General features: G+C 39.0%; 1 protein-coding gene across 4 annotated transcripts in view; it reads right to left on the bottom strand.

Moving 5' to 3' along the window:
* The window catches only part of tspan4a (tetraspanin 4a), a 180,528-nt gene that overhangs the window by 19,107 nt on the left and 142,110 nt on the right, over positions 1–19,311 (bottom strand). For all 4 annotated transcript variants that reach the window (XM_084945561.1, XM_084945641.1, XM_084945394.1 and 1 more), the window contains 2 exons: positions 11,708–11,809; positions 9,548–9,679 (listed from right to left, as the gene is read on the bottom strand). In XM_084945561.1, coding sequence (XP_084801687.1) covers positions 9,548–9,679; positions 11,708–11,809 — 234 coding nt within the window. The remainder of the gene's footprint in view (positions 1–9,547; positions 9,680–11,707; positions 11,810–19,311) is intronic.

The raw sequence follows: 19,311 nt of genomic DNA, 5'->3' as shown, positions 1-19,311 counted from the left end.
GTAGCACAGGCCTTTTTGGATTGGGAGTATATCCAGACACTTCCTCTGCCACTATTTAGTCTTCTGTTGATATATATGATATTTTTGTATTTTCAGCATAAAAGTGATTAAAAAAAAGTGATTTTCACAGTAAAAAAAGTTGAATTTATGTATTTTTGATTGATTTATGGCTATTAAATGTTTCTGCAATGGAGATATACCATTTTGCATTTTATGGTCTAACACCGTTCCCATTGAATTCTCACCGTAATTTTTAGAAATACTCTTTACAGCCAAACAGAGAAAGTTTGGCAGTTGCACAAACAAGTGGTGAAAAAGTTTGCTTGCTGTAATTTTTCCTTCCCTTTGTACTAGCAAAAGAATATACATATGCATATATATATATATAAATCCATTGCTAGTGTAGAATCATAGATGTGCCAATAACAGGTGTTAGCGTTTACTCAAATATGGCTTCTACCTTCATTTGGTTCCGTTGGCTTTGAACTTAGTTAAAGCCTCTGCTACTTGTTTCCATTCAGTATTTTTATTCCGTTTGTGATTTTAGACCTCAGATCATCACATAAAACGTAATTCCTTTTCTGGGTTTCTACAATGGTAAATGGTAAATGGCCTGTATTTGTGTAGCGCTTTTCTAGTCCCTAAGGACCCCAAAGCGCTTTACACAACCTGTCATCCACCCATTCACACACACATTCACACACTGGTGACGGCAAGCTACATTGTAGCCACAGTCACCCTGGGGCACCCTGTTTCCATTGCCATGTCTAATAACCTGGTGGTGGTGCAAACAGAACCTGTCTATGCCAGCGATTCATTTACTGGCGACGGCCTCTGGGCTGGCCTCTTGTTGTCCTGTCCTTATTTGCTGTGTCTTTCAATTTCTTACAGGAAATTGGTGGGTGGAGCTGACCTGGTTAGAGATACAGCACACCTAAGCAAGTTGGGCTCAAAAGACTGGCTGGCAGAGCTACTCACTCACTCAGACACTGCGCACACACCGATTTGCTGACATTCACACACTACTGTACGCATTATTTACTCTGCATCATTAAAACACTGTGCAGTCTCCTTTTTTTGTCACGTAGGTTTGAGTCTAACAGTGATATTAAAGAATCTCTGAACCCATTCATCCACTGGCTTCGGATCAAGCTTCTGCCTATGTGGCTGAGATATCTAAAAGATGACCCTGTGCCTTTGTAATTCTAACAAAAGCAGAGTTTATTCAACTCTTCGCCCTCTCGCATAAACAGTTGCAGCTGTGATGTAGTTGTCTACAAAGGTTTTCATAGCTCTTAAAAATTTTCAGGGCTTTTAAAATGGTGACTGCATCTTTGTGTGTGAATGCTGTCGAGCCTTTGTTTGAACCTGTCATTCCAGCCTCGTTTCTGTTCGCCTGTCAGTGAATGCTTAACGGGATTTTTTTGACATTGTTTGACACCGTGAACACTTAACCGCCAATGACAAGAGCCACAAAAATACAAACCAAGACAAAGCAGCAGACCTTCCTCCAGTATTACATGCATTATTGAAATATTTACTGAACGGTACTATGAGGCATTTATAAAACTTGAATGTGGGAAAAGAAACACTCCCATCTGCTCCGAGACACTTGAGCAACGCAAACCTGCCGGTGGCCTTGAACAGCATCTGATTTCTACTTGTCGCTTAGAACCTGACAGAAAAATCACTCGAGTATAAAATGTGTGACTTCATACTGGGAAGCTGTTGAAACTGAATTCAGTTGGACAATACTAACACACTGAGGGCAACATCTGAGTACGCGTTCAATTGAAGCGAGGTATGCAACAGATATCCACATTCAGTGCAGAAGTGAATGCAGGTATTATTGGAAGAGAGAGCTGCTGTGCTTCACTGAGAACTGCAGGGACAGAATCCTTGATCTGCAGACAAACATGAATCAAAATATAAAACAAGCCACATTAATTTATTGTCAAAATGCCTTTCAAGCCGCAGGTGCTAGTGAAATTCAGAAGGCCAACAAGCTGTCACCTGAAGGGCGTAAATATGCCTTATTTTAAAAAAGCTTTCAGTGGTTTATGCAGAAGCTGATCTCACAAAGAGAAATAGGAAAAGCTTTCAAAGGTTACACGTTTTCATTTTGAAACGCGAAAACCATTGTCGTTTGTCAGCTTGGCCCTTTGTGCATAATGGCACCGAATTCAAATTCTGCAGTTTACGAGAGGAAACCAAGATTTATTGGTGACTGCTGAAGCTCATGTCTTCAGTTCAGTACCTGTCGTCTTCTGTAAGAGTCTTTGTTTCATAGTTCACATTTGACAACTCCATCTGTAAATCCTCTTCCACTTATCCAATTCAGGGTTGCAAGGGAGGCTGGAGCCCAACCCAGCTGCCATAGGTTACACCCTAGACAGGCTGCCAGTGTGTCAGAGGCCTGGCAGAGAGACAGACAACCGTTCACACTCATGTTCACACCTATGGGCAATTTGCAATCTGCATGTCTTTGGACTGTAGGAGGAAGCCAGAGAGAACCCACGCAGACACAGCGAGAACACACAAACTCCACAGAGAAAGGTCCCAGCAGCAGGTGGTGGAGTCGATCCCAGAACCTTCTTACTGTAAGACAACAGTGCTAACCTCCAACATTTGATAAATCATAAACCAATAAATATAAATGTAATCTTTCTTAATATAATGACTATATTCTGTAGAATGATAACAAAACATTTATCTGACCATTTAGTGGGAAATCAGGAGCATTCTGTGCATTCTGGCTGGCTAATATCCATCAGCACATTCATCTAAAAATGAAAAAGTTCAGAAAATGCTGGTTTGAAAAGCAATCATTTTGAGGAGCTCTTATAAGTACTTTCAAGGAATAAAAGGTTCAGATCAGAATATCAAAATTATACTCCTGAACTTGCAACACTAGCTTTAGATACAAAATAAAGTCACCTCACGAGCTTTGAAATGTTCAAGAGATTCATATGGGCTCAAAATGTGGTCATAAATATTTTGTACTTGTAAAAAAGATTTGTATGTGTAAAAAAGATTTGTGTGTGCGTAAAAAAGATTTGTGGGTGCGTAAAAAAGATTTGTGTGTGCGTAAAAAAGATTTGTATGTGTAAAAAAGATTTGTGTGTGCGTAAAAAAGATTTGTGCGTGCGTAAAAAAGATTTGTGTGTGCGTAAAAAAGATTTGTATGTGTAAAAAAGATTTGTGTGTGCGTAAAAAAGATTTGTGTGCGGACTTAGCCCAAAAAAACCCCTGCAAGTTACAAGTACGAATTTTGACCCTATTTTTCTTCCTTTCATCTGATTGGTCAATGTCATGTCAATCACAAATGTAACAATCCAATCAGAGAACAGATGGGTTTGGCTGTCGGAGGGGCGCTTTTTTGAACTTTTTTACGCATCTTTTTTACGCACACACAAATCTTTTTTACGCACACACAAATCTTTTTTACGCACACACAAATCTTTTTTACACATACAAATCTTTTTTACGCACACACAAATCTTTTTTACGCACACACAAATCTTTTTTACAAGTACAAAATATTTATGACCACATTTTGAGCCCATAGATTCACAGCACTTGTTCTACAGCAAGAGTGGGTAATTCATTTCCTCAAGGGGCCACATGAGAAACTGGGACTGTTGCGGAGGGTCACACAAAGAAGCTTAAAGGAGACAAAATTAATACTGAGCAGAACTGAGCTCAGCCCTCCACAATAGTCCCAGTTTCTCGTGTGGCCCCTTGGGAAAATTAATTGCCCACCTCTGATCTCGAACCATGCAATCTGTGGCTGTTTCTGCAGGCAGCATCTGGCACCCATGATATGATTTCTGAAACGGCCCATTTGCTATTTTGTTGCAATAACTTAATAACATCAGACGCCGAACGGAACAGAAATCGTTGCCATTACTGTTCATCGCCTTCACTCCTAATGATGTTGAATGACTGGCTTAGTGCTGCTGGACTGCAGGAGTCTCGGTGTGTGAGGTGACCGTAACGCTCTCTGTCCTTAATGATGACGATCAACTTCATATCTTATTTTTATCTCCTCCATATAGGATGATAATAATCAGATGCTGCAGTTGGCACCTGTTGTCTGCTGGGAGCTGCGTCTCTCTTTTCTTCTTTTTCATAAAACATAATAGCTTCATTACGCTTAAAGGCTCACATCTTATACAGCCACCGAGACACTTTGCCAGTGCCAATTATTCCATTTATATTATTTGACATTTTATTCCCATTAAAAGCTACTGAACCCTTTCTTTTGCAAAGAGCGGGTGCAACAATCACATTTGATGGATATTCCAGAGAACATCGTGTCCACCGAGGAACGGTCAGACCAAAGTTAGGATTTTCTAAACATGGAGATGAAACGCAAAGAAAATGGTGGGTAGGAAAAACTTGAAAGCACTAGAAAGCGATGCCTGTTAATGCAGAAAGATTCAGTGGCAGCACCTGCTGTACTAACAGCAGGGAGATTCAAGGCAGCCAGGCTGCAGGAGAGGGGCAGAGATCAGAGATGTTCTACAGAACAGGCACAGCGGTAGGCAGGTGACGTTAAGTAACTAGCTTTGGGCATGTGTTAAGGCTGGTCTATTTATCACTCACCATCAATAATTAAATGCACAGTTTAGAAAAATTATGCAATCATATAAACCAGTGTGTTTCAAGTGTGGGGTGCTATACAGTGATCAAACATTCAAACCAATTTAAACCGCTGACAGGCTGATCAACAATGTAATGTTCTGCTTGGGTGGTGGCATGAATGTGGATTTTACTTTGACGTACACCACTTCATAAATATTGCAGACCCCACCATTCAGCAGGCCAGTGCACCCCGGCACACCACAAAAACATCTCGAAGATTGCAATTGAGAAGCCGGTGCACTGATCCTTCCAGTCGAACAAGATCCTCTGGAACACGTCTGATCCACAGAAGTATATGCTGAAAACTGCAGGATCCAGGAGATCTGCTGCTAATGAGCTACATATTACTGGGCAGATGGTTTTAACACTGAGGTCGATGGGCGTACATATATAGAAATTCATGCTGTTTACTAAAGTCTAGCCATAACTGTGCAATCCAAAGATCAATTTGGGTTGCCAAAGGTTACTAAAACATTAGAGCATGTGTGAGAGGCTAATAATAAAGGCTAGCTGTAGGGGACAATTTGATGCATCATCCGCCAATAGGAACTCATTAGTCATCAAGACGTAGCCCGCTGAAAGACTACAATTTTGAAAATGGGGTCCTGAATGAGTAACGGCAGTAATTCAATAAAAAACAGTTTGGAATGAGAGACAATTCTGAAAATGAGTGCGCGGTTGTTCAGGGATGAAATTTCTTTAATATAGGTGCATGACTGTTATATATGTATGTATGTAAAAGAAAAGAGGCCAGCTGCTCTCGCCAATTCATTAAACCTCCAGATCGATTTAACGATTGAAGTGCTGAGACTAACTGCGTTCAAGAACTGTGTTCATGGCAAATCTAACGGAAGAATATCAAGAGAAGAGGTAGCTGCTTCAGTTCAGAATAATTATGTTGCAATGACACTGCAGTAATGTAATGATACTGTAGTAAAACATTCAGTGGAGCACAGTTTTACAGGGTGATGAACAGGCCACAAGTAGGTGGGTTTGAATGAATGTGCTATTAATACCGGCTGTCCCTCCATATTATCACAGCATACTCAATTACCTCTCCAGAAACAACATCCAGTCTTGCTAAATCATGTGAAGCTTTGCAAACTGTCCAGACAATAACACGTGTTCCATTTTTATTCAGACAAACCTGCAAAAATGATGTATACTATATATACTACTACTACTACTATTTACCACTGCAATCCCACAGTTTCCTCACCTTTCTCACCGGTGCACGGACAAGCATCTGTTTATCACAGTTCTGGCCTTTTGAACCTTTTGGCTTTTTAAAATCCTTTTTGTGTGCAATTTTGCAGCAACCGAAGTGCAAAATAACACTGACTTATACCAACTTTTGCCACACAATGCAGCTGCGTCTCTGAAAACAGAATTAGGAGAAATCCTCACAGTCGCAAGCAAAAAAAAGCTGGATCTCTGAAGATGAAAGAAAACCCTGCTTTTTGAATGCTTCCAGAGATACATGAACCTACTGAAAATTCCCCTTTGATATCAGGCAAAGACAGCCTTATGAAGCCAGCAGTAAAATACATTGACTTTTTCATTAAACCTTTCTTATCTTTATTACCTGCTTTTGTTCAGGACGCTACCGGCGTGCTTAACAAGCTCAAACAACTGGAAAACACTCACACACATACAGACAATTTCAAAACCATGCACATTAAGTAATTGTACACAATTATAGATCATGTGCAGGGCCCAGCAGCACTTGGCTACTTTTTTGGTGGTCGCCATAATCCCATGACAATTAGGAGTGATGGATGTTCATCTGAGGTAAGCACATTATTTTTCAAAGCAACAATAGACCTAATCTTATGCTATCTTTAGATAACAGCAAGGAGAGAATACAGCACTTACATCTTACCATCTTTGTACACATCTGTATTTAGAGTTTTCATCCAAAGTGGCTGGAGGAAAATGCCTCTTACGGTCAGTTCCATGGAAAATTTGCAACGTGGGTACAGAAATAACAGAAACTAACCTACAAAGAAATGTTCCCGAACCAACAGAAAGAATGTTAGAAATTGGCACAAAGTGGAAGTATGATTGCGAGAGATGATGTATTGATCCGGATCTTACCTGACCCACCAGTTTTAGCAGGTCTTTGACTCTACAAGATGAACAGCTACACAGCTATCATGATTGGGTCTAACACCTAGGGGAGGGGTCCTACAAGTGCAATCAATGAAGTCGTTGCACAGACAGATCTCCATCTGGCACAGATGGAGATCTGTTGTTTTCTCAAAAGGAGTTTACTATTAATCATTTCAGTTACTGCAAAACCTCATCGATCATCTGTAGGCTAGAATGTCCCAGCTGCAAAGTTGTTTACACGGGAAAAAAATGAGACATTTACAGGAGAGCAGAGCACAAACACTCCACATGCACGGGCAATATTAATTAGCCCATGGCTAGACACTACCTGGACCTCCATATTAGTAACCCATCTATACTGTAGGCCTTTGGAAGTGATTACATCATTCTTTCCATACAAAGATGTGACACATAAAGGAGACTTAACCAAAAGGAAGCTTTCTGATTTTATAAATTACAGGCCTGGGTTAAATGACGACTTAGATTTTACTGTTTTATTCAATCTTATTTGAATCTTATTCAATTTTAAATAATTAGACTGACTAAGATTCAAGTTACACTCATGGTATTATAGCAGTATAATACAATTATACTAGTCATTTGCATTCGTATTCTTCTGAGCTTCAACACCTGGCTTAGGTTTTTAAGTTTGTCATTGGTGAAATCCCCCCAAAAAAGGAACTGTTTCCATGAAATCTGTTCCCTAATGAATGCCTGTATGCTGAAATGGAGAGGAGCTTTTTCAATCTGAATTAAACATGGCCAAGCCGTGAGAGTAAAAGTACTTTGAATGTTATTTAAAGATGAGAGTACTTTGAGGTGCTTTGATTTTTAAGCTAAATTGCACTGCTGGCTTTAACCTGGCCAGAATGTAAGATCCCGATAAAAGAAATGCATCTGAAATGCAGTTATTCTGTTTCATGCTTCTTTTCTTCTAATGTGCTGAAATCCACAAGGAAAACAAAAACTCTCTGTACGGTCCAGCTGCTAAGAATTAAAAATATGACACTAATAATACATTAGAAAAACATTAGTAGCACCAGCAGTCAAGTCCTTCTGGAGAGAGGTGATTAATTCAATAACCACTATAATGACTACAAAACTCTCCCAGGCCTCTTGTTTACTTGGTGAAGTGCTGGGCTGCTGAGGTTTAAAGGCTTCTCTTTTTTTAACTGCAAAATGACTGTTGACAATTTGTGAGTCAGACTGTTTTGAAGCAGATGAATTAGATGTTGATTGTGGTCCTGAATTGATTTCAGATTCGAGATCAAGCAAAGAATTGCCCGTTAACATCATAAATTACAATTACTTACCAAGTACTTGGTATGCTTGGATAATCAAGCGTAGGCAAGATTTCTGATTGGATGCAAAACCAGCTTTATATGGATTGAACTTTTAGACATTTTAGTAAATGTGAGCTCAGAGGCATCATGAAAGAGGCTTATTATGCTTGTCCTTATTTTCTGTCACATATACTATATATACATACATGGGGACGCTCAGGCTGCTCTACACTCTCGGTTCCAGACAGTTCTGTCTAGTCTTGACTCTGTATGTCGGTGAGCACAGAAGCCTGTTGTTCAAACCTTCTGTTTGTGAGGGGCAGCCAATTAGAAAACAGCCACTTTTAAGGTTGAGTGAGAGAAGCTAAAGTAGTTTGTCTCAGAGAGCAAATGAACCGAGCCTTAGTATAAGGTCATTAATGATTATTTAGAACGATGAATCATGTAAATATAATCTAGTAGAGTCATTTTGTCTCAAATCAACCAAGCCTTCTGCTCGACAATCGCCGATTTGGATAACAATTTTACAGCAGAACATTTGAACATTTATGATGGTAGCTGTGAAGTTTTAGTTTCATATATCAAATATTTTCAAGATATATTTGGTTTGAAAAATGTCCGTCGACCCAATTTTTTTTCTTTTTTTTTTGAAAATGAATGTATCAAAAACTATTAGAGACAAAAGCCTGACATTTTCATTGGTCTTTCTTACCATCAAAATGAATCAGAATCTGTAATTTGGGAGAGATGCATGAAAAAAAAAAAAAAGTACTGGCTAGGTAAAATGTGAAGAAAAAGGCCTGCACAGTCCTGCAAAGACTCAATTTTGAGCACACACTATAAACCCCCCCCTGCAAATTCGGCATGGTGTATTACAAAATGCTGTAAAAGAAAGCATGTAGAACCCTTTTTAATGTGAAATTCACAGTCACATAGATGAAGGAAAAGTCGTTTTCAGTCAGCGTCCATGTTGGATTGAACGAATATGATAAGTTGTGCCACAAAAACAAAAGTATCAGTAGACTGCTCGGTCCAAACAGAGGAAAATACTGGAGGTACTCTTATTATAACTAAGAAAATTACACATTACATATGCTTAATAACGTTTTGATGTTAAGACTATTGCCAAAGTAGGATATTGACTAGATATTTACCTGAATCAGAGAACTGTGACACGTAATTGCTCCTCTGAGTTAAGCAAAACCTCTATCATTAATACCATCTCCATCATTATCTAACAGTAGGCTGCAATGCTCTCAAGTTTTCCAATTTTCAAGTTTACAACACTACATTTAATTCGTCTTAAATTTTTAAAATTTTTCTGATTAAAATGATACGTGGCTGCGCTGACTCTTTACACACCAAATATGTTTGAGGATGGGTTTAGCAAACTAAATATATCCTCTGCAAAAATAAAATTGTGGAAAAAAAACACCACAAAAGAAGGAATATCACTAGCACAATTTGAAGTTGTTGTATACTTGGGTTTATATGTCTGAACTCACCGCTGTCCACCATGTTCCCGGGTTGTCCAGGCCACAGTTGTCGCTGTACTCCAGGCAGCAGGAGTCTGGCACGCGGCTGGCATTGTAAACCTCAAACCAGTCTGTGTGGTTGGTCACTCCACAGCAACGAAACTGCGCCGGGAGAAAAACAATGAGCCTTCAGAGTCTGACCTTTCGTTATCATCACACTGAAATCCTAATTCACGGCAAAAGAAATATACATCCTCCAGTGATGGGCACGAAAGCTGTTTACCTCGCACGAATTAAGATTCCTTGGGTAAAATAACCGATATGTGCTGAGCATATAAAACACCTCATCCTCCTGATATTGAGCTGCAGCCATCTCAAAGCCTTAAAATAACTTTCTAACTCGCCCCACTTTTCTTTTAAATAAATATTTCCCCGCTTTGAGATTGGTATAGATTTTTTTATATAAGGCATCGTGGCTTTCACCACAATTCATTTCATCAGTGTAGTTGAAAAGATTAAATGCCTCTGAAAGAGATTTTTTTTTCATCTGGTGGACTTAAATTCCACAGGGGAATAATGCTGTCTGCGTGGGCACAGTTGGGGATTTTGTGTTAATTTAAAACTTACTCACTTCCTTAAACAATGGAAGCACTAACATGAGGAACTACAGAATTCAAATCACCAGAGAGAGCTGGGAAATAAAGATGTAAACTTCGGTCAGAACACACAGTCAGAATATTCAGATGTTATCACCTTGGAAAGTTAACGACCAAATGTGCGCAGCCAGTACAGATTTATTGTACCGAGGATTCATTTAGTGCCTTTTGGAGCTCTTTCCTGCTCCGTCTAAGGTAGATCTGCGTCTACATGCATGCATACATAGCTCCATAGGTGGCCATTAATAATATTCAGGGTGAACTTTGCTCCAGGGACATCTGCTGCATTATCCATTCAGTGAGTCAGCATATATGTAAGAGGCTTGGGAGGGAGTGACAGAATGAGAGCTGCCGTATAATGATCTTCATCTCAGCCAGACTCTGTGGAGACCCATACATACACACAGCGGCACTGATCTGACAAAGGTGTGTGTGTGGGGGGAAATGCACGTTCACGCTCGTGCTCTAGCATTTTCAGGCAGCGGTTCATTCAGGCAGATTCTTCTTATGGCATGATCCAGCGTGCAGGAAGAAAATCAAATGTGCGCATTTACACCTACACGTATATACACACCTAGATTTGCATACAGTATTTGCATAGCAATAGATTTCTTTGTCATCATTTATGTCTTATCAGTCACCATACACACACACATACACAGGTAAACACGCACTAGACACACGTATACACACCAACACAGAGCAGAGCCAAACAACCAGCATGCACCGCACATTTACTAATGGAACAAAACTACAAGCCATAACACAGGATCTGTGATGTAAAAAAAAGAAGGTCCAAAGAGCCCCGAAGTCTCCGATCTATCATTTGATGTCTCCCAAACGCATTTTCTAACAGCAGCATCCGTCCTCTGCAATCCTTAATTCCAAATCTGTGTTTTTCACATTGTGTTTTCTTTGCAGAGAAATATAGATGGAAAAAACCATATATATATAAATACTGCAACAGGAAAATGCACATCAAAGTGAGAGCTGGAGACAAAGATTACCTCCGAGAGTCTATGATGCTTGCATTAATCTCTCTGAAAACATTTTACCAGAGCATTTAAACCAGGAACGCTTTAAGTGTTTATTACTGTCAGTAGAGTCATTTCAAGACACGTCTTCTGGTGCCATTTCTCAGATTGGTGGTGTTTCTTTTATTAGCCGACTTATAAATGTCCAGATCCTATTAATGCTAAAAGGATTGCAGTATTTTATTCGTATATTACCCTGAAAGGGGAAATGTAAAACGAAATGGTGTTTCCGCATTTCACTATTCACTTATAATTTAACGTGATCCCAGTGGCACAAAATCCCCCAAAACAAAACAAGAAAAAGAAACAGTGAAACTCTTCCAATAGCAAAGATAAGTACTATAACAATGAATAATGCAGTCAAAATGTCACAGATTCAAGCTTGTGTTGTTGTATTTACTATTATCGGCACAGTTATATTATTTCTTTTAAAGCAGTTAAATCTGAAATAGATGCATCCCAAAGCATCGCCTACTCCCTCCGGTGATCTCACAACTTACATCAGTTTGTACAATCATCCAGGCGTTGGTCAAACCCACGTTGCCCTCTGTGCCAAAGAGCTGCAGGCCCTTCTTCAGATCTCTTTGGGCGTAGTGGTCAATCTGAGAACACAGGACAGGAAACGCGGTTATTTAAGGCAGGACAATAGGACAATTTACTTTAACAAAACTACTTTTTGCTACTGTGTGGGTGAGATGTTATAAAGGACATCTTCTCTATACATTTCAGAGCAGCTCGTTTCCATTTTCATCAGCAGAGGACAAATGTGATTTAAACTCAAGTGGCAACATAACCACAGACTCTCAGTTCTCATTTGGGAAAAGCACAATCTGTCAGGAGTGAACCAGAACAGAGTGTTTTTGATACCATATATTTTGATTTTGACTTGACGAAAGACAGTACTGAAAGTTTTTTTTATGAATATATATTGTTCTATTGTTTATCGCAGGTTTTCTATAATTAAACATACTTAAAATAGAGAAGAGAAGCTCCGTTCTTTCATCAATGCACGAATGTGTCTTTGTCCCAGTTATAAAGGCAACAAGTATAGTAAAATAACACAGCTATAATTAGCAGTCCACCTACATACATACATACATACTGAAACCTTACAGCACGGAAATACTCAGTGAATTCTCAGCTACTGCGTATGTGAGTGGTGTGGTAAAATTACACATAAGGCGTCCTTTGGTATTGTAAAGTAAAACCCTTAATAAATGGGAAGGATTACTGGTGTGAAGTGATGCATTTTAACCTAAACCGCAATGTTTTTCCAAACCAAACACCAGACCTAAACTTAATCAGCTGATTAAAGCTACTTAGATTTAGGTTTAGATTCTCAAACAAGATAAGAATCATTGTTTAGTAGGTGATAAACCTGCAACGCCTATCACTCCTACAACCTACACTGTTAAAAAAAACGGTAATATTCCGGCAGCTGGGGCACCAAAATACTACCGTAAAATAACAGAAAATAACTTCCTCATAAAAATACGGTTATTTCCAGTAATGACAATACAGTTTGTTGCCCTAATTTTACATGGGATTCTGCCTTTTCCAAGTGCTTTTAGACAGTAAATTAGGAACATTTTAACGTGATCAAACAATGACAATTACCTATAAACAAGGTCAATGAATGTGGCAATATGAATCATAATACGTAAATGTACATACATATACAGTTGGTTTAAATAATAATGGATTGCATGCCCCGGGACAGAGGCGAGGCTGCCATATCGCACCATCGGCCCCTCTGGCCATCACCAGTAGGTGAAGAGTCTTGACCACGGACACAATACAGAGAGTGTCCGAGCCGGGGCTCGAACCGGCAACCTTCTGATCACAAGGCGAACTGCCAACTCTTGAGCCACGATCGCCCTAAATAGTACTGTTACGATCCAATGTTGTCAGTGTTTTGTTTTAGGCGTGACTGTTATGTGTTTCCTGTTTTACTTTGAAGGTCTGTCTTATCTCAGTGTGTTCAGTTTACGCTTCCTTGTCTCGTCAGTTCTGATTTGCCCCAGCTGTGTTTCCCTCCTGTTGTCCATTCCCTGATTGCTCCCTCTATGTATTTAAGCCCTGTGTTTCAGTTTGTCATTGTTGTGATCTCCCCCTCTCTACTAGCCTCCACCATCCACCAAATAGCATGAGCTTTTGATTCGGTTTTTTTGATAGAGTGTCTGTGCAGAGTGAGTTGCAAGTATAACCGTGTGTGTGTATGTGTCTGGTGTTGGTATCTTAGTTTTGTAAATAGCTGTAAATAGATTTGTAAAGTAGCATTTTAGATTGAGTATTTTGTTCACCTTGTGTATATATTGTTCACTGCAGCAGCCTAGTAGGCGTGAGAAGCCATTTTTGTTGATTACGTTTTCTCCTGTTTTTCATGTAGAAAGTTAGGTAAGTGAATTGTCTTTTGTTTGGTTTTAATTTTGTGTAGGAAAGCGTAGGGACCATTAGGGAGTTTTGTTTGTTATTTTTGGCACTGCTCACTGCTGAAGCAAATAAATGGCTGCTTAGCACTTTAAAAGATATTGTTGTTTGGGTTCTTGCTTGGGTGGAGTGTGAGTGGGCCAACTTCTTGTTGCGTTCAAGACACGCCTAGACTAAGAACGTAACAGTACTTATGTGATGTAACACAAGCTTATAGGAATCATGTTATATACCTTTCCATAGAATTACATTTGAATTCAACAGTTCAATCTTTCAAATAACGGACAGATATTTGTGAAATCATGATACATTTGTGAATGTATTTTAACAATCTAAATATGCATATGTACAGACAGACACATTTAATAATCATGAAAATGATGTTTTATTGCATTACAGTGATTTAACGTTAATTTACATTTGAAATGTGAACTCAGTCTATTTACGTAACTTTAATGATATTCTAGAAAGACAGTACAAAACTGTAAAATATACAGTAAAATACTTTGACATTACTATTTTTTGGAACAGTGTAATGTGGACTTAAAAAGGTCTACAAAATGGGGTTATTATCTTATCAACCAATATTTCCATGGTTGTACCTTCTGGCATCAGTGCCAACGAACACCTTGGAGTGAGGAAAAAAAAAAGGTAATATTTAATAGGATGAAAACACATTGTCTAAAACTGACTGGTACTGACTGGGGGGTTGAATGTTGAATGTCAAGAAAAAGCTGTACTGTTTTAAAGAGTTTCATTTGAAGGCAAAAAGAGTGCTGTGCTCACAAGTTAAACTTAAACATCTGCCTACGACGTAGCCTACAAAAGTGGTCAACAGTACGCCGCAGCTTATGAATGACCGACTCTTCACTGATGACCACAGGTTACGTTATGAGCCAAGATGGCTACCATCTGCGAAGGATTCAGTCATATTTTCCTTGTCCCAACCTGCCACACCTGCGTAACTCGTGCCTTTTGCTTTCTGTATGACAGTTCGAAGTAGAAAGTAGGAGGTTAATTTGGTTAATTTTCTACATGGATCACCCCTGCTGTATTTTGGTATGCTTGTTTCTTTGTTTTTTCATGAGCCCCTAGACTGTCAAAAAAGTTAGATTTAGGCACTAAAAAGTACTTGTTTAATTTTAAGAAATCATTGTGATTTAGCTTCAAATTTGTCACGACAACCATCCATCCGTCATCTTAAACGATGGTGCCAGCAGGCTAAGCAGGGTATTCCAGAAGTCGTCCTCCACAGCAATACTTTCTGAGGCATTCCCAGATGAGGCATATAATCATCTGGCCTGGAGGGAGGCACATCCAAAGGGAGCACTTCACCTGAACTGGCTCCTTTCGACATAGATGAGCAGCACCTCAACTCTGAGGTCTCTCCGGATGTGCTTATCAGCCTATCTCTAAGGCTAAGCCGAGTCACACTAGAGAATAATTTGCTTTTTTTGGTGAGCATCAGACCGTTGTTGACTGATAAATCAAGAACTTTGTCTCTTAGCTTAGCTCCATTTTTAGTCTGCATGTCTCTCTGTCCCAACCCAGATGGAGAACTCCACTGTTTTGCAGCAGAGAAAAACATTGGCATACTACTGCAAGTAAGAACCACCAAACTAATGCTGTAACTTCATTATTTTTGATATGAGAGGACAGCTGGTGCACATCTCTGAGACACCAGTGGCTGTAGTTTCTGAGACCGCTGGAATGATCCCACTTGTTTTCTAGTCTTGTTTGTTCACTATATTGATTGGACTGGTTAAAGTGGTTAAACTGCTGCATGGTTAAAGGGAAAACATGATAGGAAATTATAGTTTATGGAAGACTGGTGTTGGTAGTTGCATGCTTTGAAGGAATATCACCACTAAACATCGTTTGGATACATGAACTTTGAGCACTGAGCTGCTGCAGTCAGATCCTCACTCTCAGGCTATATTTCACACGATATTAAAAGTGATAAACTGTGGTCAGCAGTGAGAGGACTAGATTGGATTTGGATGGCAGACCACTGAGCCGATGTTCGGTAAACAGGCTCCATGCGGGTTTAGTTTAGAAGGTCTGGCTTAGCAGAGTGAACCTAAACAAACAAGATAAAAACCCTGAACAAAATCAGCTTTTGCAGTGAGCTTTGAATCAAGAGAAAACAAACTGGGGGCGTGAACACAGTCACAGAGGTAAACATGATTAAATACCCTCAAGCCTTTGAAGTTCATAAAATCTAAAGAAAAAAAGAGAGCATGTGTGCTATACACACAGCGGGCAAACAAAAACTCCTAAGCCGCTCAGCCTTATTTACACATTTAGATGGTGGACCCCATCAAACATCAATCACATTGATCTCCACTGACCTCGTGCTTTCCTACACAGTAGCCTTTTAGCATCTGCTTTGCTCCAGACACATAACCCTTACATCAAGCCTGACTCAAAGCACTCAGATACTCAGTGAACACGGCCTTCATTTGACCAAACGACATTTAAATGCTCAATGTGCTTTGCTCCATAGCTCTTCTGGCTTTCTGCGTGTTATTATATCAAATATGAGAATATTTTGCTCTCTCCAGTTTGACATTTCCACGAGAAGAAAGTTATTTTAAATTGATGGCAAAATAGATAAGGGCCATACGTCAGTCATTTAACGCTGTGCCTTCATACAGCTGCATTTAGTGGCTGGTTTTCTCCTTAAATACTGTCTGAAACTAATTTAATAAAGCTGAATGTCATCATAATCAAATACAGATCCTATATTCGAGGATTCATTAAAGGTCATTAATGCCTGCTTGGCTGATGACTGTGTGAAGCTGTTTTATCAGGCTAGTGGCTGTGGGGGGGAAAAATGTGCCACTACCTCCGGAGCAATGAACCATGTGTTTTGCTTATAATCTTGTCATTGTCATTTACAGTCACTCCTAACATCGACACAGATGCTATTTTCAGAATGTAGTAAAACACAAAGAGGCTAATGTTGTGGCCAAAAAATAAATAAATCAGCTCAAAGTGAAAGGACACTGTGCATAAACAGTAAAACACGGTTAATGGTGACAGCTTAATATATTCACAGCGAAATTTTGCTCAGTAAATCTGTCACACGCAGCTTTGTGTGGGGGTGGTGAGTATATACCAAATCCCCGAGTGCCAACAAGATACTTTACCAAAAATAATTACTTTCTTTTTTTTTTTTTAATTAATTTATTTTTTAATATTATTTTCAAGTGAGTGCTGCACTCACAAATAGTCCCAGCTGTTTCTTGGTATGATCTTTTGGACCCCTTAACACATAACCATTATCTGTTACCATGGGGACAACAATGACAATCACAGAAGTGAAGTGCATTTTTATAATACTTATAATTGTGGCATCTTCACAAATTAAATGGGGAAAGCAGCCCATGCTTAGTTACTTGCTCCTGTCATGCAGTAAACTGCATCTTTTTTTGTTTTTTGGAGTCTGCATTATGTTGTGTGGCAGAACTTAACTGGAAACGTTTGGTTTCACAACATGCATTTTCCATCTGGCCTCTCTCATTCAGCCAGCATTCGATGTGTCCTCATCAGACAAGTGAACTTTACTGCTGACCTCTCATACAAGTGGAAATCTCAGAAAAAGAGAACAGCAAACCAACAGAGAAAAACAGAGTAAACCTTTACATTTAACATTTTACCCCTGCAGAGCACACAGGATGCCCTAGTTCTGAGAAGTAGTAACAGAAGACCTCAAAAAGACACTACCAGAAAGGAACTGCTCCTTCTAACTCAATAACCTAAGAATTGCTCTGAAAGTACAGAAGTGTTAAAAGCAAAACAGGGACACTAGAAAGGAGAAAATCTGACAACAATCTGACAAACCTAAAGGCCTGAATTATTGTTGCCAAGAATTAATAATTCTGTTTCTAGGCCTCCTGATTTATTCTACTTTATCATTTATTTGGAGAGGACAGAGAAACGGCTGTTTCACATAGTTGAAATGAATCAAATTTCTCCCTTTATTTTTTGCTCTGCTTTGGTCTCCTCCAAACCTCTATGTAACATGAGCGTTTTTGAGGCTACGATGTTTGACTTCCTGGTAGCAGATACCACACTGTTCTTTTGGATTTTTGCAGCATTTCTTGAAGACCACAGCTTTCAGTTGATGATAAGAAAATAACAGAATGATTCACACGGCAACAAAAAAGAAAAGTGGGAACAGTTATAAGCAAAAGAAAAAGACATAAAATAACATTATTTAAAAAAAGGAATAAAAGGCTTATATTTCACAGGGATAAAGACATAAAAATACACAATGGATATCAGTCGCGCCTTCTTCGAGGTGTAGCGATACAAATATACCAACAGACCAATTATAGCTTCGCTCACCACAGGTGTGCAATAATATTTACATCAATCATTTTCTTTAGTTTCCAGGGCCAATGGTCCGTTTCTCTAGCCTTTAAGCGCGTCACCCAGGAAGTACATAGTAGTTTTTTTTTAAATACTGATATTCACATACTAAGAAATACTACCAAAATACAAGAATTAGAGCAAAATTTGTAATATATATATATATATATAAGTACCAACAGTGTTGTCTTCACCTCCTCCAGTTGACGCACAACTTTACACAGCACCACTGCAGACGTCAGACAGTAAAAAACACGTGGATCCATTGCAGAAAAATCTTAAACCTGCATTTTATCTTAAAAAAGCATGGTAGAAACCATTGATGTAGGCGCATGTCTTCAAACCTGGGTGATATCACGATAGCAACATTGACCTTTGATACCATCTATGGGTATGTATGATGCAGCTAGGCAGCAAACGTTATCAGTCCTGCTAATCTGTAACAGACAGCGTTTATTTATCAGGATAACAAAATAATTTGTGTCTAAAAACATCAGGATTCGCTTAAAGTCCCAGTCTGAATCTGAGAAAGGTCTGCCAGCAACTAGGCCTGTCTTACCCGCTCTGTTTGATCAGCAATAAAAATAAGAAGCCTATTCACCAGAAGCACAGCACTACCTCTGACAAGCTTACAATATTGTTGTCTATTCTGTTTTTCATTTCGTGTACTCTCTAAGAGAATACCTGCCATATATACTGTGTGTATATACACACCTTACAGTATTGTTACTGCATTTTTAAATAAAAAATAATCAAAATGACAAAAACAGCAACTCTAACTGTACCAAGTTGCTGACAATAAATGCTCTGATAACCAGAAGCGATGAAGTAAGAAAACATTAAGAATGTCAACAAAGGAGTTCAGTGAGATGTGCCACTTAAAATGACTGATTCTCTTATTTCTGATTTATTTTTTTTGAACAGGCAGTTTCCTAATATTGTTCATTTGGGTGTTTCCTTAATAATTGGTGGCATCCTTCTCTGCAAATGACATTGCTCTGTCACAATTAGACGCCACATTAGGATCCGTAAACACGTAAAAAAAAAAAATCGTAATTCGGATGCCTCAAAGATATGAAGATGAAAGAGAATTCTGAATGAAAAGAAAAATGACAACAGATGTAATTTCTTGCAACAATAAAGAAGCGCTGATTTCTAAATAAACTGGTGCCACGAGCTACAACATGACATCACAACAACAATGTCTAAAGTGATGTAAGAATCCAGCGCACGGGGCCTTTATGTCCCATTTGAGTGGACTGAAGTGAGCTGTGAGTCATCTGAAGAGCTGCAAATT

This window comes from Perissodus microlepis, chromosome 1, assembly GCF_051167445.1.
Source record: "Perissodus microlepis isolate ML-2025 ecotype Zambia chromosome 1, ASM5116744v1, whole genome shotgun sequence".
In the NCBI taxonomy this organism is placed as follows: Eukaryota; Metazoa; Chordata; class Actinopteri; order Cichliformes; family Cichlidae; genus Perissodus; species Perissodus microlepis.
This window is presented reverse-complemented; position numbering and strand designations above follow the sequence as displayed.